This window comes from Crocodylus siamensis, chromosome 2 (genome assembly GCF_052110815.1).
Source record: "Crocodylus siamensis isolate JL-2025a chromosome 2, ASM5211081v1, whole genome shotgun sequence".
In the NCBI taxonomy this organism is placed as follows: Eukaryota; Metazoa; Chordata; order Crocodylia; family Crocodylidae; genus Crocodylus; species Crocodylus siamensis.
Genome location: NC_143396.1, coordinates 33057841 through 33084484, shown reverse-complemented (window position 1 = coordinate 33084484; position 26644 = coordinate 33057841). Strand labels below are relative to the sequence as shown.

Here is a 26644-nt window from a genome sequence, read left to right as displayed (position 1 = left end):
TGTGCTGTATTCTCCCACCACCAAGCTGAGCTCCGTGGGGCTGTGGGAAGCCGATTGCAGTGCTGGGGAACTCAGCTGGGCTGAGTTCCTTTCCCCAGCCTGATCGTAGTGCTGGGGAAGAACTTAGCCTGGCTGAGTTCTCCAGCCCGATCACAGCACTGGAGGGGAACTCCACCAGGCTGAGCTTCCCAGCCAAATCACAGCGTTGTGGAGGGGAACTCAGCCGGGAAGGGTTCCCTTCCCAGGCCCAATCAAAACGTGGAAACATTGTCAAAACAGCAAAACTGTTTTGACAAAACAGAACAGAACAGTGCTTTTGAAATGAATCAAAACTTGAATGGAACGCTGTTCCTTTGAAACACGTGGAAGTGGAACGCTGCTGTTTCGCACAACCCTAGTGTCCTGCAGGGTTTGGTTCTTGGTCCCGTGCTATTCAACATCTTTATCAATGATTTAAATGAGGATGTGGAAATCACCCTGGCCATGTTTGCCAGGGTCCCCATCCAGCACCTCACACAGCCCACCTCCCCACCCTGCAAGACAACCAACCCAGCATGGCCCCATCAAGGTGAAGGGGGCAGGGAGAAGGGTTCATTTCTCCTTCCGTCCCTTTACTGCAGCTGGGGTCTGTGAGCTCCAGGGCCCACTACTGCAGCCCCCTCCCCTCTGCTCCCTGGCAGACAGGCTGACTCTTGGCTGCGGTGGGGTGAGAGGGGAAGGAGGGAAGAATTAACCCTCTCCCCACCCACTTTGCCTTAACGGGGCCATGCCGGCCAGAGTCTCTGCTAGGGCTGGTCCCTGCTCTGGCTAGAGAGCAGAGGTGTGGGGTCAGCCCAACAGCTGCAGCAGAGAGCCCAGCCTGGAGAGCATGCTGGGATGCTGGGGGAGTCTGGTTTATCTTAAACTAGCAGGGGGTCTGGGACAGACATTGCATGAACTAGCAGGGGGTCTGGGACAGACACCGCTTTGAGCCAGATCCGTTAAGTCTGATGCTACATTCAACCAGGTTTATCTCAGAGCAGTTTGGGCCATTTTGAAACTGGATTATGTGCACTGAATGTCTGTTCTGTTTCAGGTTTAAACCAGTTTCTGATCACTTAAACCGGTTTATGTGTAATATCTGTCCCTAGTCTCAGTCTCTCCATACAGAGTGATGCTTAGAGAGTTCTCATTATCCCCCAAATCTCAAAGCATTCAGCAAACTTGACAACTATGGGCCAAAATTAGGCAGAGGAAATCAAATTATGAGCCAAAATTACCTTTATCAGGTAAAATGATGTAGGGAGTAGTCAAAAGAGCAAGAGTGAATGAGTCAAGTAGTCACTGATTGTAAAACCAGTGTTTTCATGTCAGTTCCTTGCCAGATCCCAGAATGTGTTTGGGTCAGGGGAAGAGTATTATAAAACTAAGTTTTATGACCTTTGCTTTGTGTGCATGTGTTAACTTCGATAGAATTCATTTAAAGTTACTGACTTACCCTTATATTTTACTCAATGGTTGTTTCTCATTTGGAAGCTTAGAGTAATGATGACTGTTGTGGCTTTCAGTCGCGTTTGGCTTCAGAAAACAATAATACAGTGTTATGGATCACTGTAAAATATGACCTTATAATTAGCTGTGTCTTCCAGATGGCAACACTTGGAAGTATAGCATAGAAGTTAGTCGCACCCAAAAGGCTCCTTTACAGCCTTTGTGACATTTACAATATTAATCTAGATGTTAAACCAAGTGTAAGACCATGGTCAGCTTAAATGCTGTATTAAAGAGCTTCATTTTAAAATTCCAGGCATCTTAAAACACAGGGTGTCAAGATTTACTGTTGCATGTGGTTCTTGGGGTTTCTTCTGCAGCCACAGTGCTGGGAGCAGCATATAGTTTGAGACCTGTCTTTGAAAAAAAAAACACAATAAGGCTGATGCTTAGAATCCTCCAGTCCAAAGAGCGAAGGATCATTTCCCTTGTCCCAGAATAGCTTGCTGCACCCATTCACTGGAAACCCCATTCAGCTAGATCCAATTTTCAGTTCCAGCCTACGCTTCATAGGAGTGAGTACTGGTCAAGGGCTGCACTGATTTAACTACCTCCCCAGTCACTTTGAATAGTAGTACCTTAGTAGTATTTACCTATCACTAACTCAGTAATGAAAGTTAAAGCACTTGAAAATTAAGTAATGTTTTAATACCATTTGAAAGGCTGCTGGAAGATGACCTCAAAGGCAAGCATAAAAAAGAACTGGATGTCTTGAAACAAGATCATTGCAAGGAAATCCAAAACATGGTGTCTGATTTCAGCAGTGCTCAGGCCCATCTCCAAGCAAAGATTGTCTCGCTAGAAACAGAGTAAGTCATTTAGATAATCGCTGGAAGGACAGTACACCTATTTTGGTGATAAATATTTCTTTAAATTATTATTTTTGTTACAATATAGTTTAATTACTAGAATAATAGTGTGTTGCATAACTGTTCTCCATGTAACTAAAAAGATGCATAGAAAAACTCATAACACATACATATTGATCAATGTAAAGCTATAGATATTATGTTATGTATAAAAAGATATCTGTATGGTAAATTTCATTGTGGACTATTGTATTAATGTACTTCTTTATTTTTACTAATTGTAAAATCATTTTCCTCATCAGATAATCCCAGAAATCTTAATCCTGCATTTGTACATGTGCTTAACTTTACTGGTACAAGTAGTCCTCTTGTAGTTAAACATATCTGTATGTGTTTTCAGGGGAGAGACCATAGTGTGAAAAGGCATGATCAGGTGGTTAGGTTCAGGGGCCTAAGTCACTGCAGTTCTGGATCACTGTAAGATACTAGGATGAGTCTTTGACATAGTGCCTTAGTTATGCCACTTTACAGTGAGAAATAATATACCTTTATAAAACACAATAAGATCTTTAAATAAAAGGTTATTAATTACTAATGATCTTAGTTAAAAAGGCACCTATCTGAAGCAATAGGTGGCTTTGACATAAGTACAAGAACAACCCAGATAACTGTTATCTAAACCCACAAGAGCCAACAACACTTGACTCCTAAAACCCAAAGAATTTCTCATCCCCGATCAACTTCAACCTCCATCAAATCCCACTGTTTATAAAAGCCCAAGTAAATAGATGCGTCTCGTAACATGTTCTGGAAAGCAACAGCTCTGGGCTACTTTAGTTCAATGTGGGAAGTAGGTTTCAAAGCTGAGAGTCCTACAGAGAACCCTGTGTCTCAAGTGCTTCCCCTCTCTAGTCAACCGCTTTCACATATCACATCCGTGGTGGCTTGACCCCAAGAAAGAGGGACAACTGCAGGTGGGAAGGTCACAAGTCATTTGCCCATTTCTTATATTTTCCCTGAATGCTGAAGCTGGAGAGGTCTTCTCTCTCCTAAAAATGTTCAGGTAAAGGAAAAGAATAAATAACCTACAGTCTACAGGATGCTTCTCTGGATTACAACTCAATCTCATAAAATTTTAGCTCATGGCCTCATTCATGCATGGAGATCTTTTGGCACAAACTCTGGTTCATGCAGAGTCTTGTTTACAATAGTTTGTATGATGGGCTGGACCCACCCAGTAGATAGAGGATATTGTGTGTATAAATAACATGGGCACTAGCTTTACCATATCACCCTTTTTAAACAACAGTTTTGACAAAAGATGCCTGAATTATTTTTGTGTATGTTAAGCAAGGAATCCATGATGGGACAGAGCAAGAGAAACCTAAGCTAAACTCTTATGCCTTGAAAGAGTTTTCTTGACTTAGATTTAAGTGTTTGCATTTTTTTCTTGGCACAGACTTAAAGAATTAGAGGAAAAGTCAAGAAAACGGGAGTCCAGGCAAGAAGACATGCAATTTATAAGTTGCTTGCAAGATAAATTAAGTGAGAGAGAGGAGATTATCAGACATCTGATGGTGAGATTTCCTTGGCATGTATATATCATAACGTGTGTGCTGATTTTCAGAACTTGAGTGAACCAGCTCTTAATTAATCCAGCATAATATTACTGGCAAATTTGTTCATACAGTATTTTGATTACAATCCAGCCCATTTTTACAATACCTTTTCAGAGGAATGAGGCCACTTATTTGATGCTCCTAGCCTAGGGGATTAATGAATTGAAGCATGAAGGGAAAAATGTTGTTTCTTTATTGTATATGTTATCCTGCTAGCGTGAATCTGCTTAAAAATATTGAAAGAATACTTTCCATCTTTCAGTAGAACCTCTTCATATGCCAAGACCCAGCATTTAATCTGTACTCATGCTTAAACATTTTGATTTATGTAGCAAGGCTCTATCCACATTTCACATACCCTTTCAGGCAGTTGTTTTCTCACTATTCTGAATACTATATGATGGGCACACATAATTTATTCCCTTCAGGAAGGAAGAAAATTTCATCATTCACTTTTACCCACCACTGAAGTTTACCGGAATAGATCCTTTTCTTTCAATCCTAGTCCTGGATGTTTAACTCCTTCCATGAAGGTAAGACAAGTAGTTCAATTAAAACTGGAAATCATGTTTTACTGTCACTAGGATATTGAGAGATGATTGATAAGGTGAACATACAATGTGTAAATGAATAGAGATTAGGCTTAATTTTTCTTTTTCAGCAGTTCAGACAGTTTATCCTACGATTAAAAGTAATGGTACTGCTGGTTTTCAGTAAAAGTGTAATATTTCATCCTGTGAACTAACCTAAAACTGGCAGATGAGGATAGTATCAGTTCAAAATATGTGTATTTATGTAGGTATAAGACAGGCTGCTCACAAATATGTATATGACCTTTTGCAGGAGTAAGAACAATTTCTTGCATAGACCTAAGAGCTGGCCAATTTATATCACTTAATGCAGACAGATAAGCTAAGTAAAAAATCCTTGTCTGGGCTGCATAGCATGTATTCTCAGCTCCTTAGGCTTTGCAGCACTTCCATATTTAGCTGCTGGCATGGCCAGAAGTAAGAGACATTGGCAGAGGACAGAAGAGCAAGACCTAGAGGACAGGGACATTTTATCTTCATGAGGCTGCTTCTGCCACCAGAACTTCTCTTAACAGACAGCATCCACAACAGGGAGGCTGCCAGAGCATGTTCACATCCACACAGCTCCTTGGCAGCTTTGTGCATCCCTATGGCAGCTGGCAGTAGGGTGATCTCTATAACTGTGCTGTTGTAGCAGTAGTGGTAGAGCTCCTTATTGAAAACATGAGATATTTTAGCAAAAGGTATTTTCTGCTGGCATTGCTATAGCACTTCCCCTAATGACGGAGGTTAAACTGGAAGATGCCCTCTTCTGTCAGCACAACTGAGCTCAAATTTAGGGAAGGGGAGAGGTGTGGGGCACAGCTATGTTGGGTAGGCAGAGTACAAACTTTTATTCTGCCTTGATGTAACTATGCTGGCAAAGTTTTTTAGTGTAGCCCACGCCTGAGTATTGATTAGGAATCTATCTGCAGGAACATGGAGATAAGTTAACTCATACAGAAGTCAGTGTCCTTGTGACTTGACTGCTGCTATCTGAGCCAGCTAAAGTATCTATATACCATCCTGCAGCTGATAGTGCAAACATACTCTAACCCAACATGTTATTTAGTCAAAACAGACTACATGGCAGTTATCCTGGCTCTAGACCAGGAGTGACTGCAAATAAATAGTTGTGTGTACTGAGGATTGCCAGTAGGACCTGTAGCAAAAGCAAGACTCTATGCCAAACGGTGTGCGCACCTGGCAGAGCTGCAGGAGACATCCCCAGTTAGTGCAATCAGATCTGAGGATCTCTGTCAGATACGTGATGCTATTGCAACTTTAAAGTTAAGTAAACTCACTGCTTGCATTTGACACCTCTGCTTTGATCCAGGGCACTACAGCTGTCCTAGCTGAACCTGCAAGAATGATTTCATTTTAAATGTTATAGACAGAATTTGCTGTGGCCACATATTTTAGGAACTTCCTCTTTGTATGCTCAAAATAGAATCAACACTCACCAATGTCATGGAATTTGCCCAATACTTTCTTGCAATAAGCCCATTATCTAGAACTTGTATCATCCATGTGGAAGAAGAAAGGGTTAATTTATCTTCTCATAATAAAAACAGAAGAAGAAACTGGATGATGTGCCCAGCCGTGTTGTCAGTGTGCCGAATTTAGCCTCCTACGCAAAGAGCTTTCTGAGTTGTGACTTGAGATCAAAGAGGAGTTCTCCTCAAATAACAAAGTCTACAAGCCTAGACCAGAGTCCCACCTGCATCAGGGCCTGCTATCAGTCAACACAATCCTCGGACTCTAGCACGGCCACAAGGTAAACAATAAACATATATATTTTAGTGGCTTGAAGGTTATGATTTCATATTCAAAGTTCTTCAGGCACTGAAAAATGTGCCAAAGCCAAAAACATTGGCTCTGATTCTGCAATAAAGTCCGTATTTCCAAACACTTGCACTTACCTTGAGCTCATTGCAGGCTATCAGCCATTGTTTCTGCCTGGAAGGGCTTATGACTGCAGTTCAACATGGCACAAGCAATGGTCATAAAAGACTGAATGAATGTAAATAAAATCATGTTGTTATTCATTAAGACTCAACTTCTCTTATATGGCTGCCAGCAACAGGTGAGGTCTGGCTTCAGTGAGGCAGACTGGCCTCAAGGCCTGTGAATTAGCTGAATAATTACAAGTGCATTTTATTTATTTTCCCATATTTAGCAAAAGTGTATTTTTAGGAGAGACCTGACTGAGGCTAGGAGGGTAATTTGGCAAATGAATATGGAGATCTCAAAATGCTGATCTGGCAGATGCTCAGTTCTCCTCTGATACTGCCTGTATTAGGACTTTATTCCTGTTTGTGAACATTAAAAGTGTCTGGCCTAGCCCTCATTTTTTTCTGAAAAGTTAAAATTTAATGTCATTTTTAGATGTATGTGTTTTCTAAATGTTACTTAAACTAATAACACAATCATATCTGTGTAAGCAGTAGACATTTAGGTCTGCCCAGAGATTACCATCTATATTTATTTATTGATTAGATCTATATAGAATCATAGAAAATGAGGGTTGAAAGGGACCTCAAGAGGTCATCTAATCCAACCCCCTGCTCAAAGGATGACCATCCCCAACTACGTCATCCTAACCAGGGTTTTGTTGAGCTGGGTCTTAAAAACCTCCAAGGATGGAGGTTCCCCCACCTCTCTAGGTAACCTATTCCAGTGCTTCACCACTGATCTAATGAGAAAGTTTTTCCTAAGATTGAGCCTAAACTCCCCTTGCTGTAACTTGAAACCATTGCTCCTTGTTCTGTCACCACTGAGAACAGTCCAGCTCCATCCTCTTAGGAACCCCCTTCAGGTAGTTGAAGGCTGCTGTCACCTCCCCCCTCAGTCTTCTCTTCTCCAGACTAAATAAGTCTAGTTTCCTCAGCCTCTCCTCATAAGCAGGGATCCTGGTTTTCTCTGATTAAAAATTGCAAATTCTCTGATTAAAACCCCAAAATCCATGATAAAAATTAAAGGTCCTGGATAGCCCCCTGCCGCAGAGCCATGCTTGGAGCTGTGCGGTTGGGGCAGGACGGTGGTAGGGATGGCTGCGTGCTGCCCCGCCACCACCACACTGCTGCCTTCACCCGGCCGCACAGCTCCGGGCATGGCTCCATGGTGGCAGCGGGAGGTTTTGTAGGCAGCGGCCATCACCACTGGCACGGCCCTCCAGGTAAGCGGCAGCGGCCGCCGCATGTGAGCCCCCGCTCCCCCCTAGCCACCATCCCTCACCGTGGCTGCAGAGCTGGCCACAGAGCTGCGCTCTAGCTGCATGCAAGCCTTCCTCTCCCTCCCCTGGGCAGGTGGCCAGGCAGCATGTGCGCTACCCGCATATGGTGGGCACTACCACGCTGCGTCCCACATTGCTTGCCAGCAAAGCCCCCCACCGAGGGACACCCCTCCCCTCAGCCTCTGGCTCTGCTCCCAGCTGTGATATGCTGCCTGGGGCCGGCATCACGCCCCACTCCCTCTGCCCCCAACCATCTTCCCCAGCCCTGCCTCACAGCCCCCAAGCTCCACTTACCTCTAGGATCCAGGGGTGAAGGACGAGTCTGAGCCTGAGCCCAGCCATGGCTGCCTCAGATGCTCAGGCCCTGCCCTCCCCCACTCTCCCTCCCCCTCCGGGCAGGGCTGGGGTTTTCCTGCCCTTTCTGCAGTTGGCTCTTGCAGGCTGGAGCTGTGCCAGCCTGCAAGAGCTTTTTGCAAAAGCAGAGAATCTGCAGATTTCTCTGCTAAAAAGGGAAATCTGCATTTTCTCCGTTTTTCCGTGGGAAAAGGAAAACCCGGATCCCTGTTTATAAGTCATGTGCTGTAGCCCCCAAACTATTTTTGTCATCCACTGAACTCTCTCCAATACTTCCACATCCTTTCTGTAGTGGGGGGCCCAAAACTGGACACAGTACTCCAGGTGTAGCCTCACCAGTGTCAAATAGAGGGGAAGAATCACTTATTCTGGCAGTGCTCCCACTAATGCAACCCAATATGCCTTTAGCCTTTTTTGCAACACTGTTAACCTATATTCAGCTTATTGTCCACTGTAACCCCCAAGTCTTTTTCTGCAGCGCTACTGCTTAGCCAGTTGGTACCATGCCTCTAGCAGTGCATGGGATTGTTCTGTCCTATGTGCAGGACTTTGCACTTGTCCTTATTGAACCTCATGAGATTTCTTTTGGCCCAATCCTCCAATTCGTCTAGGTCACTCTGAATCCTAGCCCTACCCTCCAGCATATGTGTACTCTCCCAGCTTGGTGTCATCTGTGAACTTGCTGAGGATGCAGTCCATCCAAACTTCCAATTCCTTAATGAAGATATTGTCTAAAACCAGCCCCAGGACCAAACCCTGGGGCACTCCACTTCATACTGGCTGCCAACTAGGCATTGAGCCATTGACTATTACCCTCTGATGATCCGGCCAGTTTTCTATCCACCTTACAGTCCATTCATCCAGCCCATAGTTCCTTAAGTTGCTTGCAAGAATGCTGTGGGAGACTATATCAAAAGCCTTGCTAAAGTCAAGGTAGATCACATCCACTGATTTCCCTACATCCAAAGAGCCAGTCATCTCATCACAGAAGGCAATCAGGCTGGTCAGGCATGATCTACCTTTGATGAATCCACAAGTGCTTAACAGTGGATTCCTTGAGGACCTGCTTCATGATTTTTCCAGGGACTGCGGTGAGGCTGACTGGTCCGTAATTCCCTGGATCTTCCTTTTCCCCTTTCTTAAAGATGGGCACTAGATTTGCCCTTTTCCAATCATCCTGGACCTATTTTTATAGAATTAAATATGAAAACAACTCCACCTTACCAACTCTCACTTCCCTGCATCACCAACAAGAACAAATGAAAATACATTAGTACCATATTTCACAGTGTACAGATCAACACAATGTATAGGTCAACCTTGGTTTAAAAGTTAGGAAAATTAGGATTTTCATAGGCACAGTGTGTAAGTCGGAGCTGGGCTTGGTGCTTGGCTAGCACAGCCCCATCCCCTGCGAGCAGCACTACCTGGGCTGCACCAGCCGAGCACCAAACCTGGTGCTGTTCACTGAGAGCAGCACTGCTGAGCACCAAGCCCAGCCCCGTCCCTTGCAAATGGCATTGGGCTCAGCTCTCGGCACTGCCGCTCACAGCAGACAGGGCTGGGCTCAATGTTTGGCTGGTGCAGCCGCATCCCCTGTGAGCCTGGCACCGCTTGCAGGGGTTGGGGCCACGCCAGCCAAGCACCCAGCCTTGCCCTGTCCCTGGTCCCGTCCCCTATGGGTAGCATATCCCCAGCTGAGCACTGAGCTCAGCCCTGTCCCTGTCCCCTGTGAGTGGTGCTGGGCTCAGCACTTGGTTTGGGACACACCACATGCAGAGGATGGGAATGGAGCTGGGCTTGGTACTCAGGTGACATGGCCCCATCCCCTGCAGAGGGGATGTGCTTGCAGATTATGGGGCTTGCAGAGTATGGAGCTGTGCCAACTGAGCGCGAGCCCAGCCCTGTCTTCTGTGAGCGGTACAGTCGACAGGCTGGCTCAGCACTTAGTAGTATTACTTGCAGTGGATAGGGCGGGCTCAGCTGGTGTGGCCCTATACCCTGTGAGCGGTGCTGGTGCGGTCCAGGTAGCACTGCTCGCAGGGGACAGGGCTGCGCCAGCCAAGCCCTGAGCCCAGCCCTGTCCCCAGCCCTTGTGAGCAGCGCTGGGCTCAGTGCTCGGCTGGCATGGCCCATCCTCTGCGAGCAGCACTGCCTGGGCTATGCCAGCTGAGTGCCAAGCCCAGCGCCGCTTGCAGAGGAAGGTGGTACAGTGGTGGTACAGTGTATAAGTTGAGGTTGGATTTTTAGGGGCCAAAATTGGGCTTCAAAACCTGGCTTTATACACTTTATACACAAGTATGGTACATGTAAAAACAAACACTTTGGAAAGGATAGAAACCTTCATGCTTAAGGACCAAAATGAGACCATGGCCCTGTCTGTTTGGCACCTAGTAAGTCCCAGTAATTAGGAAAAAGTTGTTACCCTGTACCTGTCTTTTGCAGTTTCTTTTCAGCAGCAACAGGGCACTGGACTAGATGCAACAAAGGTCTGATCCAATCTGGCAGCTTGCAAGTTCTTACAAAAGCATTTTGTGTCATGTGAGACCTGTGTCAATGTCAATCAGATGCAGTTTGCACAAAATTTTATTAGGGCTTAGAAAAGAGCTTGAATGTTGCTTTTTTTCATCAGTTATAAATAAGTAATTATTTTAAGTGCCTTGATGTGAAGTACAAGTGTTGAGGAGATGAGGTTGGGTACCAGAAAACCAGGTGTGTAATCAGTAAAGTACATCATACAATTCAGATAGGACAGTTTTAGATTTCAATAAACCTACATGTGTCCAAACCCCTTCATACATCAGAGTATATTATATTTTGATTAGAGAAATTTCAGCCTTTTTTCCAAGGATTCAGTTCCTGAAATAAGGTACATTTTTTTGTTTGGTTTTTTTTTGGGTTTTGGGGGGTTTTTTTAGATTCTGAGTCAACCAGTATTTTTTTCTTTCCAGAGCTGCTAACCACTACTACATATTCCCATCTTTTGCATCTTGGTAATGCTTGTTAGTTCATTATTTGACTTTTGAGGGTTGTTGAAGGCAGGGTAGAGGTGCACCTTAGACTAATTGATTCAGAGATGCGTAAACCTTCATGAGGAAGAGCTCACTTCATTGGCTGCAAGGACATGCAAAGAGGTGGCTACCAAGTAGAAGTGATTTAAATACTCAGATTACCACAGCTACTTCTCACTGATCATATAAGGGTTGCAGTTGGCATCTTCTTGCCTCTTCTGACTCATGTAAGAACAACTCCTCCCATGCCATGCCAAGTTCTTATGGAAAAAGAAATGTGGATTAAGTATGGGTAAGAATTCAAGGAATACTGCCATTTATCTTTTTGTACAGGAAACAAGACAATGAAGCATCAAAATTTATAGATGACAAGAAACAAGACCCTCGGCATCAAGAATGGTTTACTAAATACTTCTCATTTTAAAAAACAACTATTTCTCTAGTACTTCAAATTATGAGATCAGATGATTTCACTCCTGAGAAATGTTTGCCCAGTGAACTGATCTGAAAAATATATCTATGTGTAATTTGCACAGACCTTCATAGGAATTTACTGTTTTTGACTATGGGATTGTACACATGGGTCTCTCATGTACATGGGATAATAAATAACCTCCCGAAACATGAGAGCTGGACGAAAGATTATAGGTAAGTATACAGTCAATCCAGTGCCCATGTTAAACAGAAAGTCTTCCGTATCAAGGTAAGAATGTATTTCTTGTGCAGCTACTTTTGAGTACTGAATTTGTTTCTTGGTGCCTCATGGCCCTGTCAGTTTGGCTTCTTTTTAAAAGAACACCTTATAACTTTACAGAATTTTTCAGTATAGTCACACTTGGTTTCATATTTATTATCTCCTCTACCCATTTTCTCCCTTTCTTGGGCTGTTAAATCATCTCAGTTTATTTGAATGCTATTTTTAGAGGGTGTTTGTTTAGTCTGGTAGTTTTTGTTAAATTTTATATTGTATAGTGGCATACCTCCTGGGATGGTGTATGTGTAAAAGGGAACTTAGGACTAGTGGCCAGATTCTGTTGCACCTAGTACAAGTCTAAGTGGAGTTTGGTACCTAAGTATGATTTTATTCAACTGGTTCAGTTTCATAGTTGGTAGGGTCGGAAGCGACCTGAGCAGATCATCAAGTCTGACCCCCTGCCATGGCAGGAAAGAGTACTGGGGTCAAACAGCCCCAGCAAGGTGATTGTCTAGCTTCCTCTTAAAGACCCCCAGGGTAGGAGCCAGCACCACTTCTCTTGCAAGTTGGTTCCAGATCCTAGCCACCCTAACTGACGTAGCGCTTCCTGATGTCTAATCTGAATTTACCCTCTGCTAGCTTGTGACCATTATTTCTAGTCACTCCTGGTAGTGGTCGGGGGAACAGGGACTCCCCCAATGCCTGCTGGTTCCCTCTGACTAGTTTGTAACAGGCCACTAGATCTCCCCTCAGCCTTCTCTTGTGGAGGCTGAACAAGTTCAGGTCCTGTAGCCTCTTCTCATAGGGCCTGCCCTGCTGCCCCGTGATCATGCAAGTGGCCCTCCTCTGGACCCTCTTCATGTTGTCCACGTCCCTCTTGAAGTGTGGCACCCAGAACTGGATGCAGTACTCCAGCTGTGGCCTGACCAGTGCCGCGTAGAGGGGGAGTATCACCTCCTTGGGCCTGCTTGAGATGCATGACAAGGTGTGGTTGGCCTTCCTGACTGCATCCCCACGCTGCCGGCCCATGTTCATCTCAGCATCAATGACAACTCCAAGATCTTTTTCTGCCTCTGCACTGATGAGAAGGGAGTTCCCCATCCTGTAGGTATGGTGCTGGTTCTTCCTCCTTAGGTACATCACCTTGCACTTGTCAGTGTTGAATCCCATCCTATTCTTGTCTGCCCACCCATGTAACCTGTCTAGGTCCAATTGTAGCCTATTCCTTCCTTCTAGCATGCCCACTTCCCCCTACATCTTAGTGTCATCAGCAAATTTGAACTGGGTGCTTTTTACCCCCTCATCCAAGTCACTGATGAAGATGTTGAACAGTGCAGGCCCGAGGACCGAGCTCTGCAGAACCCCACTGCCCACATTTCTCCAGGTCGAAAATGACCCATCCACTACCACTGTTTGGGTGCAGCCCCCCAGCCAGTTCAAGTACCTGAAAATTCACTAGTGCATCTACTTTTGTAAAATATTGTCATACCCTTAAAAATGAGTCTCAAAAACAGTGAGGGAAACATTACTTGGTTTTCAGGGCTTTGAGCAGGGTAGACTGGAATTGCACTTACGCACCCAAGATGTAGAACAGAATCTGGCCTTATATTATTCAAATACTTAGAGTCAGGAAATTGCTTCTGTATGGTCTGACCATTACCAGATTCTATTCATGTAGTTTTCAATAAACGTATTTAAAGTTCACTCTGGTAGACTCAGCATAAAATTCAACTTTGATCATTGAAACTTGCTTATAGACCAAATGTTCCTGTTTTTATACTATTTATATTGTATAGAATTTTGAAAAATACTGTACAATTCATAGTTTCAAATCTATGATCATTATGCATGCACACATTCCATTGGTGTATTTTCTTTCTGCTCATCTAAGCAGGGAGGAGGAGCAAATTCTCAAGACCTTGCACTGCTTTCTTAAGCATGGTTGTTTTTAACTGATTGTCAGGAAAGATGATTTTGAAGGAAGGCTTACATAAATAAATGTATCTTAAAGTATGCCATTTAAGGAGTTTCTGTTCAGTTTGAATGGAGAACCAGTCCATGGTTTGTGGAAAGGATTAAATTTATTTTACATTTAGTTCTTTGTCCCACTGTCACAACGGAACAAATATTATTGATATTTATAATATAAAATACATTATGCATATATCAAATAAAAAAAAAGATCAATACCATTTTGCTTTAAGTTAAAATACCGCTCAAAGATTCTGACATTTTCGTTAATCATGTCTGTTTCATGGGTGCAGGAATATTAGCAGAAGCTTGTTCCAGGTAGGCTAATGGTCCTTGAGGCATTTCTGCAGGCTTTTTGTGTTGCACACTGATGTCTTCTAGAACCTGTTGCCAGTGACGCAGTTTATTCAAATGCTTCTGTATTAGTGCTTCTTTCCTCTGTAGTTCATTCCTCAATTCTGATACATCCTACAGGTGATAAAATATATTAGTAAATTACAAAGATCTTCATTGCACAAATTATATATTAAAACAAAACCCTAGTGGAATGCCTGATGATGATGATAACAACACGAGTGTCACCACAAACATATGTTAGAAGCATAACGGCCAGAAAGCCAGCAACAGGTACAATGGTCATCAATAAGACTGTGGGTGCCTGAAGGAAGGCTGTAAGGACATTTGTAGATACCTAATAATAGAATGCCTAATAAAACCCTTACTTTTTGGACAGTTCCCAGACTAAACACAAAAATGCTTAAATAGATGGTAAAGTGCATGTTAGCTATTTCCATTCAACCTGCTGCTAGAGTACCAGTTTCTTTCCCATTCACCAATAAAATGATTTCTGAGAAATTAGAAAGGGAAACAAAACCCTTTGTGCATTATCCAGATTCAACTGTTCCTTCACAGAAAAATTTATAAATGGGTTATGATCTGTTTATAATTTTCTATGTCTAGAATCTAATTTGGAGGGTTGTCTTAAATTCACATCCCCCCATATCACAGCAGTGCAGTCATCAGCAAGGGGGAAGGCAGCAAGGGAATCAAGTGGCCTGGCACCTACCCCTCGCCATGTGTCCTCTCAGCTACCTGCTCCCCACTCCAGTGTCTGCATGCCCCATGCCTGCACTCCTCCCACCTGCCCCCAGACATCCTTGCTTGCCCCTTTCCCTACATCCCTGACACTTACCCCTCCCTACTGTGCCTGTACGCACAGGAACCTGCCCCACCCCCCAACTTGCCACCCTGTGCCACATCCCCACCCACACACAGGCTCCCCTGCTGCAGGGATCAAAGGCTGCAGGGAAAGGGAAGGTGCATGGCATCAGCTATGGCTCCAACTCCAAACCTGTCCTTGGAACTGCAGCCTCCTTCCCTCTGACTTGTACTCAAATCTGAGACAAGGAGCTCGCCTCCCTCCTCTCCCCTTCCCACATTGAATGGAGAAAAAAACTCTTAAACTGAGTAAACATCTTTAGATTCTAGGCTCTTTGGAGAAGAATCCTGTTCGGTGGTACATATTTGTAATGCTACACTTTTTATGGACCTTTTTATATAGTGGCAAGACAATGTTGTATTTCTAAACTGGCCTTGGGGACAAATTTCAAAAATCTACTCTGGCTGTGGATGGGGAGATTAAAGAGTCTATTAGTACTGGTTTCTTCTGTACTATCACAAAATAAAACATGCTTTGTTAAGCTGCAGCTGAGATAAACAGATTAAGACAGTAACTTCCTACCTCCTTAATAACTTGCTCTGGTTTCTGAACTGAGAGCTGCAGTCTTTTTTGTAGAAAAAAGCATTCAGTTTGTCTTGCAACATCCAGAAATTTCTGGATACATTGATCAACGCCTAAAATACAGAAACAAAATAATCCGGAGAGAAACTGAACAGATTAATTACAACAAGAGATGAAAATCAGTCACTAGACAAAAGAAAGTGTAAAAATGGCCTAGGTTCCCACATCTGAAAATGTATTTGGCTCAATCCCATTTTCCAAAAATATTCCATAAACTTTTAGTAGCACAAACAGATGCAACTTGAAGGTGTTAAATCTGGGATTTTCAACCTTTTTTAGTCTAAATACACCCAAGCTGGATGCCGAACTGGTGGTGGGAGGCAGAGGTGGGTAGTGAGTGGCTGGCCACAGAGCAGGGAGGTGAGGACTGCAGGCAGGGACAACACGCTGCCACCTCCCAGGAGCTGGGCCAGCGACAGGGAAGCTCACTGGGCTGGTGTGTGGCCGGGGCAGCTGCCCCATGCAAGCTTCCCCACCCTGCAGAGGGGCACCACTGCCCTGTTCCTGGGAGGCGGCGGCACTCTATCCCTGCCTGCCCACAAGTACCCCCTAGGACTGGTCCAAGTACTCCCAGGAGTGCACATACCCCCAGCTGACAACCCCCATGTCAAATAATGGAAAGTAAATAATAAAATCAAACATCTATAAACTGCGCTCAACACATTACTTAGAACTTTTGCAATAGCTGCTTTCAAATGGACTTTATAGAATATGGAAGATAATGTGTTTGTTTCCAGTTTCACTATAAGGGTTTTATCTACATTTTTCTGATGACAATGGGCCATAAAAACCCAATATACCCTAACCTCCAATGTGGGTCCACACTGCAAATATGTGAAAACCTTGGGTAAATTTCTAACTAGCAAAGTTAACATATAGAATCCAGAATGATATTCCTTATGAAATTAAATGAACTTCAGAACATGAATGAAATACAAACCAATTTTCTTCATTCCTGGATAACTTAATATCTGAAACTAAAACTAGAAGGTAAAGTTTTCAAGAGATGACATCACTTTCGAAAAGAAAACTTCAGCTCTAAAGCCAGCAAGCACTTACCCTGAAGTCTCTCATTTTCAACGAAACTTATATTCCTAAATCACTTTAAAAAAACTGCTTCCTGGCTCCTTTTCCATAATAAAGAGGACTCTAAAATTAGACCTTCGCAGCTGCTACCCTTAGAGGAATGCACAAGCAAACAATACACCAGGGTTTTTTTCTCCATAATATCACATTTCCTGTGGTTGTCGTTGGCAATTCCTCAGTTTGACGATGGTCTCTAATGAGTCTGGAAATCTGGCAGCAGGGAGTGGTGCCATCATTCTTGCTGCCAAATTTCTGGTCCACTAGCCAGATAACAGACATGGTGCTGCAGGCTGGACCTGTCCCGCGGGCCAAGCGCCTGCTATACACTGTTTCCCCACTCCTGCACGCAATGGAGTGCTTCCTAAAGCGGGGAGGCCACCCAGTGCCATGAAGCCCTCCGCCTGCTTCCCCCTGCTCCAAAGCTCACTGCTGGGAAACCACCTGGGCCTGGTGGGAGGGGACATGGCCCGGACCCAACCCCCCCCCTCAAAGGACTGTAGCCTGGCTCGGAAGGGGGCGTGGCTTAGACCCAACCACCACCCATTGGCAAAGGGGCGTAGCTTGACCCCAATCCGGCTCCCGGGGTAGGGGGCGGGGCCTGGCGCAGCGGGAGGGCGGGGGGCTGCGCTCACCGGTGCGGATCTCCTCCTGGTCTGTGCCGTTGACATAGTCCTGGCTGACGAGCGAGGCGAAGCAGGCCTGCGGGCGGCAAACGCGGTGGCTCAGCGCGGCCCGACCCGGCCCCGACCCCCGGGGCCTCCCCGCCCGCCGCCCGCGCGCACCTCGAAGGAGGCCTCGAGCTCGTCCACCAGCGTGCTGTTGGGGTTGCGCGGCCCGGCGGCGGGGAGGAGCCCGGCTGGGCCTGGGCCGCCCGGCGGTCCCGGGGGAGGTGGCGGTGGCGGCCCTGGGGGCTGGTTGGTGAACATCCCGCTCAGCGCCGCCATGACGCGCCGCCGGCGGCAGCTACGCACGCGCCGTGGGCCTGCGCGCACGAGCCCTTCTCGCGCGTTGAGGGGCATGCGCAGCGAGCTCTGCCCGGGAGAGTGAGGTAGTGCCCCCCCGCGGAGGCCTTCCGCGGCCTGTCGGTTACGCAAGCTGAGCTCGGATCCGCTTCGGCGGCCCCGGGCGATGCGCTGTCCAGGGTTTCTGCCCGCGTGGGTCCTGGTCCCCGCGCAGTGTCCGAGCTGGTGCTTTATCCTGGGACAACCGAGGCTGATTCGAGTGAATCGCCATTGCAGCTGCTAGCGTGCGGTACAACCGCTGGCTCCCGACAGCTCCCATCCCCAAGCCACTTCTGTGGGCCCAGGAGCTTCTAGGGCTGCAGAGAGTTCAGACTCTTGCTCTGGAACAGACAGCAGCCTGTACACATGTGCTAATAATCGGGGAGAATGCTCCCAGGTTTGTTTCCCTAGTAAGTAAAAGAACTTGCCCAGAGCCATGGATACAGACATCCGAGTGCAGTGCTGGTTTCCAGCAGGGGGGCAGCCCTGTAGGCTCCCTTATTACACCTGGCAAGAGATGGAGGGCAGTAGTGCAGAGGTTGGCTAACCTGGCCTGCTCATTGTCAGCCTACAATATTAGCATTTAGAGCAACTCTTCTGGAAGTAATTTAACCTTGGCTGTTCTCAGGCTATTTTTCTCCTAGAGTGGCCATTTCTACTCTGGGAGAAAAAACCTGAATATCTATATTCTCAGTTTCTTCTGGGAGAGCAGTGACTTTTTCCAGAAGAAACTGAATGTCCCTACGAGGGCAGAGTGAGCTTCTCCCCAGCAAAGAGGAAGGGCACAGGTTTCCCCATTCCACTCCCAGTGAATTATGCCTTCTGAGATGAAAAAATACATTATGCACCCCAGCAAGCAGAAGCCCTCAAGTTCATTCTCAAGAGGAAACCGCTTTCTCAGTATCTATGAACATTTGTTTTTTCGTTTTAAGTTAAAAATCTTTCAGTAGACTTCAAAAATGTGGGTAAAAGTTTGACTTCTTTGCTGTACACCTCCAAAAAGCCTTGTCAAGGAAAGGAAGTTTATATTGAAGAGAGAGGGTTAAATAGCACTACTAGTTATGCACCTCATCTATATGCAGCAACTGGAGACTGGTGTTAAATGCTGAAAGGTACTGGTACTTTTATGAAGAAAACCAGATTTAAAAAAAAAAATCCTAAATTTAATATGCAGGCGATCATGTGGTTAAAGAAGACATAGGAGCCAGAAGAGCTGGGCTACACTTCCAGCTGCACCACTGATTGGCTATGTAACATTAGGCAAGGAAAAAACAAAACAAGAAACACTATCTTGGTTTACTCAGCTGTAAAATCCTCATCCACAAAGTTTTGAGATTTCCAAAAGAAACATTATGAATACAAAATATAGCAGGGTAGATGGAACAATTTTCCCTTTTCCAAATTAAATCACTTTTGAGATTTTATTTAGAATAATGGATCAGCCTTCTAAGCAGTAAAAGGCAGATTTATTCCAACTCTTCCAGTTGCTATACATTAAGTTCAGATGTTTTACAATGATCATTTCTTCAACATGAGATGTCCTGTAGTTCTAAGAGAACCTCTTACCTTCAGCAGCATAACACGGGAAGGCAAAACCTCAAATTATTTAGCAATAAATTTATAAGGTGCACTTGTAGTTCATTGCAGTCTCCCATTAAACTGTGGAGAGCATGTTCGTATTTAATAAAACATTCCATATTTGGCATTTTGGTAGAAAGTACATATGCTGTTGCTATGTTTGAAAACGGGTTTTTTTCCCAAATCATCTTAAAATTTCTTTAAAGTGGACAAATTGGAAGCTTATAGAATATTTTTCTAGGCACTTTGATTGTCTTGGCTCAGCCGAGTAGCAAACTCCACCAATGTGCGTGTTGGTCGTCCAGCCATGCCCTTTCGAAGATAAGGAACCTCATCTTTATTAGACATCACACCAGCTATATCTAAATGAGCCCAGTGAGAAATGGTTACAAATTCTTTCAGGAATGCAGCAGCTGTACATGCACCTCCAGCTCTGTTGGGGAAGAGGAGAAGAATCAAAATCAGTGGATTTTTAAAAAAACCTTTATTTGCATTCAAGCCAGCAACAATATGCATTAAGAGCCATCTTGTACTTTAACTTCAATTTTGCAATAAGTTGTAGTCAGTGCAGATCCCATGAATGGGTTGTGGAATCCACACAAGCAACATCTTGAAGACCAGTTGCTGCATGGCAAGTAACAGTTTTATGTCTTTCATACATGTCAGTGTAGATCTTACTAGCAAGCAATCTCTGAATACTCAGAATGAGGAGCTTGAAAGCTCTCCCTCTCTTGAGATCTTCAGCTGGGATTTCCCCATTGTCAGCTATCTTGGTACGTGTAGGTTTGAATGCCCTTTCTTTTTTGAGTGTGCCACCACCACCACCATTCATTTCATGAATACTGTTAATGCCATGGGGATTGACAGTAACCTGAACTGCTATTGTTTAGTCCCTGTGAAGCTCTGGTATATGCTGTGGACCACCTTAAAGAAATGAATTCAGGACCATGTGGTTTCACGCCCAAGGCATAAGAAGTATCCCCTTTCTTCTTCAGGATAATGAAATACTGAAAAGAGAAGCCTCCATCTTAACCTGAGCTCTTTTTCCTGGATTGGGGAAGATTTTGGTCCCTAGAAGCAAGAAGGCAGACTCCAATAATTTCAACAAGAAATCTGCTCAAAGAAGGAAAGTATGTGCTGTGGTTACGGAGAAAGAAAATTCCTCCAGAGGTGGTACCAAAGTATATACCATTCTTAGCACTTATAACTGTCTCCATACTAAGAGCATACTAGATCTTACTAGGGATATAACTGTCACTATCCGTAACTTACTTGGAAGTACTGAAACCAGTGACTCAGTGCTGCAATACCAGGTGGTTCCAGGTTATTAGCCTTCTATTACATATGGGATTAGTGACTCTCTTCCAATATACCATGTATAGTCTTTACATGGAAAAATCATGGCTTGTCTGGAATTTTTGCCCTTTTCTACCAGATAGCTGAGTTTCAGTGCCAGAGATGCTGGCACTTGCTTTGACACAAATGGTATAAACTTCAGTGCTGATGATGGCTGCAGTGCCAATGGTGTGGATTTTGGAATCAACTCTTTGTTTAGTGACAGTGTTGGTCATCAGACCTCTGATGTACAGAGTGATTGCATGTGCAGTTTTAATCAATATCTATGATGCCTCAGGCATTCATTGGCTGTTTCAGCAAATTAAAATTCTTTATTGCTTCTTTATTTTATGTAGCCCCAGTAATGGATCGAGCTTCGCTTTGTTAGGAACCACGAGTACATAATAAAACTATAGTCCCTGTCCTTAGGGAGTTTACAACTATTCTAATCCCACCTTTTGAATCTTCAAAAAAAAGAATAACTTACACCTTTGATACATGTCTCACCTAGGCAGAAGGGGCATCTGCTATGCTCATCTTTTAATAAAGTTAACTTGTCCCATGAAAGGCATGGTTTGAAGTCTGGTTCACCATGCACTAGGACACTCAGACAGTTCACTCACTGTTATATATTATGGGAGAAGTGGAAAGAGTTCTAAAGGCTCTTCTGAAGGATTCATAACATTTATCCAAAGCTGATAACTAGCAAGTCTAACACTATGGTAGCTTCCATCTCACTGCCATAGGTGGTAAGAGAGAACTGAAACAGCGGCAGCTGTCTCAGCCTTTATGGACTCATATGGGAGCATGAGGAGTCATGGGGTACCACAAGATTCATACAAGTACTGTTCAACAGACACTACTACCCAGAAGACTTGCACGGATGAGATACAAGCAAACTTAAAATGGAATTCATGCCAATACACAGATGAAGAGCATAGTAAGAGTCAATCTTTAGCAGAGCTACATAGAGCCTGATATTTGTTTACAGAGTATTCTAGTTTAAATATATACAGTGACTGCAAATATATACAGAATGTTCTGTTTCCCAGCTTCCCACTATGCCCAGGTGCACCATTTTAGGATTTTGGTCCAGGTGAGAGAGGCTGATCTGCTCTCAACCCTCTTTGCAGAAAAGCATTGCCCCTAGCTGCAAGGCGGATTTTTTGTATTCCTCTGTCAAGTGGGAAGAATACACCTGTAACACACAGTGAAGGGAGGCTCACTCTGTGGACAAGGGCCTTAGCACCATCTAGCCCAAGACTACGGAATGAAAGCTTGGAGTCCAAAAGTTAAATGTAAAAATAGTGAAATCCCAAGTTCTTTTAAAAAAAAAAATCTATCTGTGCTAATTTGTGTTATTACTATTTTACTTATATACTTTGAACTTGCAAAGAAAAGGACTGTTGCATTTCAGTTAAGTACCTGCTATATTTTCCAACGTTACTCAGGTCTGCAAGTGGGCAGTCTGTAACTTGTTTTGTGTAATGTTCAAAGAGAGGCATTCTCCAAACACGGTCTCCTGTCAAAATACTGGCCTGTGAAAAGAAACAGTTATTACACTTGGGACAAAATGCATCTGGCAAATTCTTTTTTAATTTAATCTGAGTACAAGCACTATCTATTGTGATTTTAAGTTCAATTGACCTTCGTTAGTTATAAAACTACCTCAGAAATTAGTGTTGTTTTAGACATGATGGTACACAGAATACATGACAAGCAAGGTTTTATTGATAATACGCTTTCTTTGACCAACCATACAGTTAGTTGGGAGAGGTCAGACAAGCTTTTGGGCACAGAAGACCCTTCCTTGGGTTTGGTAAAGAAGGAGATCCAGTTTAAGCTAAATATCAGATAAAACTGACTTTTGTTTAGACTTATGATATAAATGAAAAATAGTCACTTAGTGAAGTGGCAGAAGGCTGGAAACCTGTACAGCAAAGACTAGTTATCAGCTGTAGCTACCACACAAGTAAAGGGCAGTTTCACAGATAACCTAATTACGTAAAAAGATATTTTAAAAAATCCCCTTGCTTTTTTTTCCTTTCAAGATCAGTACAAGATACCTAAAGTTACCTAAAGATATGCTAAAAATAAAACATGAAACACTACTTTTGATTTTTTAAATTTTTTTTAAAGGCTGCCCTCTATTACCACTAAAAAGTATTGTTTTTCTGTAATATTTTTCTGTTTGTAATGAAAATTTTTATAAAGCCATACCTCAAGACTTTTTTTAGCCATTAAAAAGCCTAAAGTGTAGCAGTATTTCAAGTACATAATGGGTTAAATTCCAACAAAACAAATCCAAGTTACTGATAACCTGCAGTCCTAAAAATAATTAGCTTAGGAAGAGGTATACCCTGGAAGCAATGATCCTGTCTTTGCAGTGTTGTAAGCTACAGAGGTAGTGCCTCTATGAGCTAGGAATTAACTCAAGAAAATGTATGTTTCTCAATTAAAATGCATAAATGAAAAAAATACTACAAATGTTAAAACTCAGTATCACATCTATTTAACTTGCATAAAAATGAGACCTTCAGCAATATACCCACTTTAAAATAAAAATAAGGTCCCTCATATAGCCTACCTCATAAAGGTGAGTCCAAAGCCAAGATGAATTGGTAAACACACCAGTTGCAGCAGATCCTAATGCTACATCCATGGCACCTATAAAACATCACCACCATTAGAACTCTAGCTTTTGGAGATAAAGGGCAGGTCTACATGTACTTTTACATGTGCTTACGCCAGGGGTGGGCAAAATGTGGCCCACCAGGCCAGGGCCCCTAAAAAAATCTAGAAAATTAATATTTATCTGCCCCTGGCTGCCCGTCATGCAGACCTGCATGGCTTGCTAAAACTCAGTAAGCGGCCCTCCACCCAAAATAATTGCCGGCCTCTGGCCTAAGCTTAATGTGCATTTGCCTAATGTACATTAAAGCGATTTAGGCACGTATCTACATGTGCATGCATTAAGGCACATTAATATGGTGTCCAGACTGACCTGAGATTAAGGTTAGTCCCAAATGTAGACATACAAAGTGTTAACGTGCCTTAGTACATCTGTATGTACAGTAAGGCACTTTAGCTATTCATGCCTAAATTTGATACCTGCTTTTGCAAGTATCAAATTTAATCATGAACAGCCTAAAATTGCCATTTTTAAGGTGCATTAAGAACACGGAGGTGTAGACCCACACCCTTCATGTGCCTTAAAAATGGCTAATGCGCCTTAAATCAGCATGTGTAGATGGGCCCAGATCGGAACTTCTCTTTTATATTCAAAACTTAAATTGAATTTTGCAAAGGTTTATCTATTTGCCTTATCAGCAGTAACTACTGGTACCCTTAACATTTATGTGAGAGCCTAAACCATTGGTGCACGCCCAATTCACTAAAGTAGCAAAATTTTGGAAGCAGGAATTCCTTTTTAAGACAGATCTGGGGAGGAATCAACAGCTTGCTAAGCCCTAAATGGAGTTGTATAGGCAAAGACAGAGGCATCAAGACCCACAGGTAAATCATCCTAATAACCTACAGATTCCCTGGCCCAGGAAATCATTTAATCATTTCATGGACTAAAGAACAGTCAAATCTGGGATGAAATTTAGAGAGGCTTCTTCCCTTTAGCTTGCCTCCTAGCAGTTTTATCACAGCCTGGGTTTACCGAGGCCAACAGCCCTGACATGGATTTGTAACTGATCCAGTTACATACATTCCCCATAATTTCAGTTCCATAATGTACCACAAATGATAACTAAAGGAATAGTGCCAGTTAGCTGAAGTCAAAAATTAGGATTTTAATGAGAAACATTAATATAACCTAGTATTAATAGAAGGACTTTTAAAAAGCTTTTCAGTTCAGTGGAAACAGATTTCTCCATTGTTTTTGCAGCCTCTTCAATGCAGTAGTACTGCAGAACACAAATACAAATACTCATGCTTCTCACCCTCTCAGCAAAGAGAATATAGGACTGTTACAGTATACCCAACCTACTGAATTATTTAAGTAGAAAAATCCCTACCAAAATATTGAGTCATATATAAGAAAGGGTTTATACATTAATACAAGTAGTAAGTATCCTTAAATAAAAAGAATGGGTGACAAACTTCTTGTGTAAATACACCTCGTCTATGAGGTAGAACCAAAGAAGGTAATCCTTCATTATAGAGCAGTTTCTCAGAAGATGAAGGAGGAAAAATAAATTAGCTACCTGTTAAAGTTGCAGCATTTACAATAGCCCGTGCATTAAAATTGTGGGCGTAGCAGAGGGCATCAGCTAACAGTAACCGTCCTTCTGCATCTGTGTTATCAACCTTAAGACAGAGGAAAAAGAAAAGGAAAAAGAAAAAAATTGTCTATTACAAGTTCTGATTTACTTCATTTGCTTCTTACACATTCACTTCCTGTAAGTAGTCTTGATTTTCCAAGCAGGCTGAGTCAAAGGCATCGAACATATAGTCTATCAGCAGAAATGACCTAAGCAGGGTGTGGGGCCCTGCCCCTGGACACAAGGAAGCTGGCGGAGGATTCAGTGGTGGGCAGCACCAAGCGGCCGAACGTGATGCCATGGCTGCTCCACCCAGCTCCGCAGGGCGCCCCAAAGCACAGGGCCTGGGGCAGTCACCCCAAATTTGCTCCTTGTGGGCTATATCTGGCCCACAGAACTGTGCCACTGGGCCTCTGGTGCTGCCCCCAAGTCTGGTCAGACCCACATGGGGCATGGCATGTAGCCTTGGCTAGGAGCCAGTCTGTGGGCTGGATCTGGCCCACAGACCTCCTCCCTTTCCCTCTCCTCCACCTACCTGATTTGGAGGCCATGCCAGCAGCCTGGGACCCATGGTGTGTGCAGTGCAGATCCTGGAGTGGCCAGAAAGGGCACTGCACGTGGTGCAGACTGGCCAGAACAGCAGCCGTGCTGCACGCAGTTGCTGACCCACCCAGGCTCTGGGCTGTGTCACACACAGCACCCATTTCCAGTAAGTCTGGGATCCACATTGCACAGAACATCCAGAAAAGGCATCTCATGTGGCTGAGGCCTAGAGTTGCCAGGGTAGGTGCTGGATCAGGTATGCTGAGGGAGGGAGAAAGGAAAGGGGTTCATGGGCTCAATCCAGTTCACAGACCAGCTCCACACCACTCATCTGGCCCTGCGTTCAACACCCTGAGTTTGACACCCACGCTATAAGTGATCACAGTACAGTAATACCTCAGTTAACAAAGTAGATGCATTACATCAAGTCACTTCGTTATCAGAAACTTCATTACCAGAGGTAGAAATAATATAGGCATAGGGATGTGTTTCAGGACTTTGGGGGGGGGGGGTACAGTAGGAAAATATCAAATACTCACAAAATGATAAACACTCACAAAGATACCCAGCTGCTAGAGCTACAGACCTGGGCCCGCAGCCCCCTGCCCTCGCTCCCCTCTGCTGCAGGTTTCCCTTCACCACATGCACTTCTGGGGGCAGGGGGAACTCATGCCCCACAGATCTGCATGCAGGGCAGGCGCAAGCTTCAGGCTCCTGCCCTGCTTCCCTCTGGGGTCTCCGCAGCCCAGCAGGCAGGACCTGGCATGGCAGGGAGCAGCACGCTCTGCACTGCCCTGGCGATGTGCCTCCTGCACATGGGGCTGCAGTGAGAGCAGCAGTGTGCGCAGGGGGTGCATCACCAGGGTAGTGTGGAGCTCAGTGGCAAGGAGATGCCTGCATGGCCCTGCTGCTCCCTGCCATGCTGGATCATGCCTGCTGGGCTGCAGAGGCTCCAGCAGAAGGGAAGCAGGGTGGGAGCCCAAGCTCCGCAGCCTGTGCCTGCCCTATGTACAGATCTGGGGGGGGCACAGGTCCCCCCTGTAACCTGGGAGTGTACATGGAAGCAGAGCTGGTCCTCCTCTTCCCCTGGATGGGCCACCTATGGCCCCATCCTGCTCCCTGCTAGGGCCCTACAGCCACGCATTATATTCCAGGGCCCCAAGCCCCATCCGACTGGGCAGCAGCTCCAGCTCTGCTCACCACCCTCCCTACAGGGCCCTCAATCTCCCTCGCCCCC

At 44.4% G+C, this 26644-nt stretch overlaps 3 protein-coding genes across 7 annotated transcripts in view; 1 reads left to right on the top strand and 2 right to left on the bottom strand.

The window, feature by feature from the left end:
* The window catches only part of FAM184B (family with sequence similarity 184 member B), a 90657-nt gene extending 76913 nt beyond the window's left edge, over nt 1-13744 (top strand). For all 4 annotated transcript variants that reach the window (XM_090035666.1, XM_090035667.1, XM_090035665.1 and 1 more), the window contains 5 exons: nt 2193-2339; nt 3799-3916; nt 4387-4491; nt 6102-6304; nt 11461-13744. In XM_090035666.1, coding sequence (XP_089891792.1) covers nt 2193-2339; nt 3799-3916; nt 4387-4491; nt 6102-6304; nt 11461-11551 — 664 coding nt within the window. In that variant the 3' untranslated portion in view covers nt 11552-13744. The remainder of the gene's footprint in view (nt 1-2192; nt 2340-3798; nt 3917-4386; nt 4492-6101; nt 6305-11460) is intronic.
* Nucleotides 13745-13883: 139 nt separating this feature from the next.
* On the bottom strand, nt 13884-17683 carry MED28 (mediator complex subunit 28). Its single transcript, XM_090035674.1, has 4 exons — nt 17462-17683; nt 17312-17378; nt 15534-15646; nt 13884-14260 (listed from the first exon to the last, which is right to left on the bottom strand). Exons 1-4 carry the CDS (start codon nt 17621-17623, stop codon nt 14063-14065), a joined length of 540 nt encoding a protein of 179 aa, XP_089891800.1. The 5' UTR covers nt 17624-17683; the 3' UTR covers nt 13884-14062.
* Nucleotides 17684-18961: 1278 nt separating this feature from the next.
* LAP3 (leucine aminopeptidase 3) overlaps nt 18962-26644 on the bottom strand; it is a 33138-nt gene continuing 25455 nt past the window's right edge. For both annotated transcript variants that reach the window (XM_090035671.1, XM_090035672.1), the window contains 4 exons: nt 24808-24910; nt 23181-23260; nt 22019-22131; nt 18962-19691 (listed from right to left, as the gene is read on the bottom strand). In XM_090035671.1, the coding sequence (XP_089891797.1) occupies nt 19496-19691; nt 22019-22131; nt 23181-23260; nt 24808-24910 (492 nt within the window). In that variant the 3' untranslated portion in view covers nt 18962-19495. The remainder of the gene's footprint in view (nt 19692-22018; nt 22132-23180; nt 23261-24807; nt 24911-26644) is intronic.

Bases quoted from the DNA above. Each gene is read 5' to 3' on its own strand.
- MED28 (XM_090035674.1), bottom strand. From the start codon at position 17,623: ATGGCGGCGCTGAGCGGGATGTTCACCAACCAGCCCCCAGGGCCGCCA. The intron at 17,379-17,461 runs GTGCGCGCGGGC...TGCCGCCCGCAG, and splicing joins AGCTCGAGGCCTCCTTCGAG to GCCTGCTTCGCCTCGCTCGT. The intron at 15,647-17,311 runs GTGAGCGCAGCC...TCTGTATTTTAG, and splicing joins CCAGGAGGAGATCCGCACCG to GCGTTGATCAATGTATCCAG.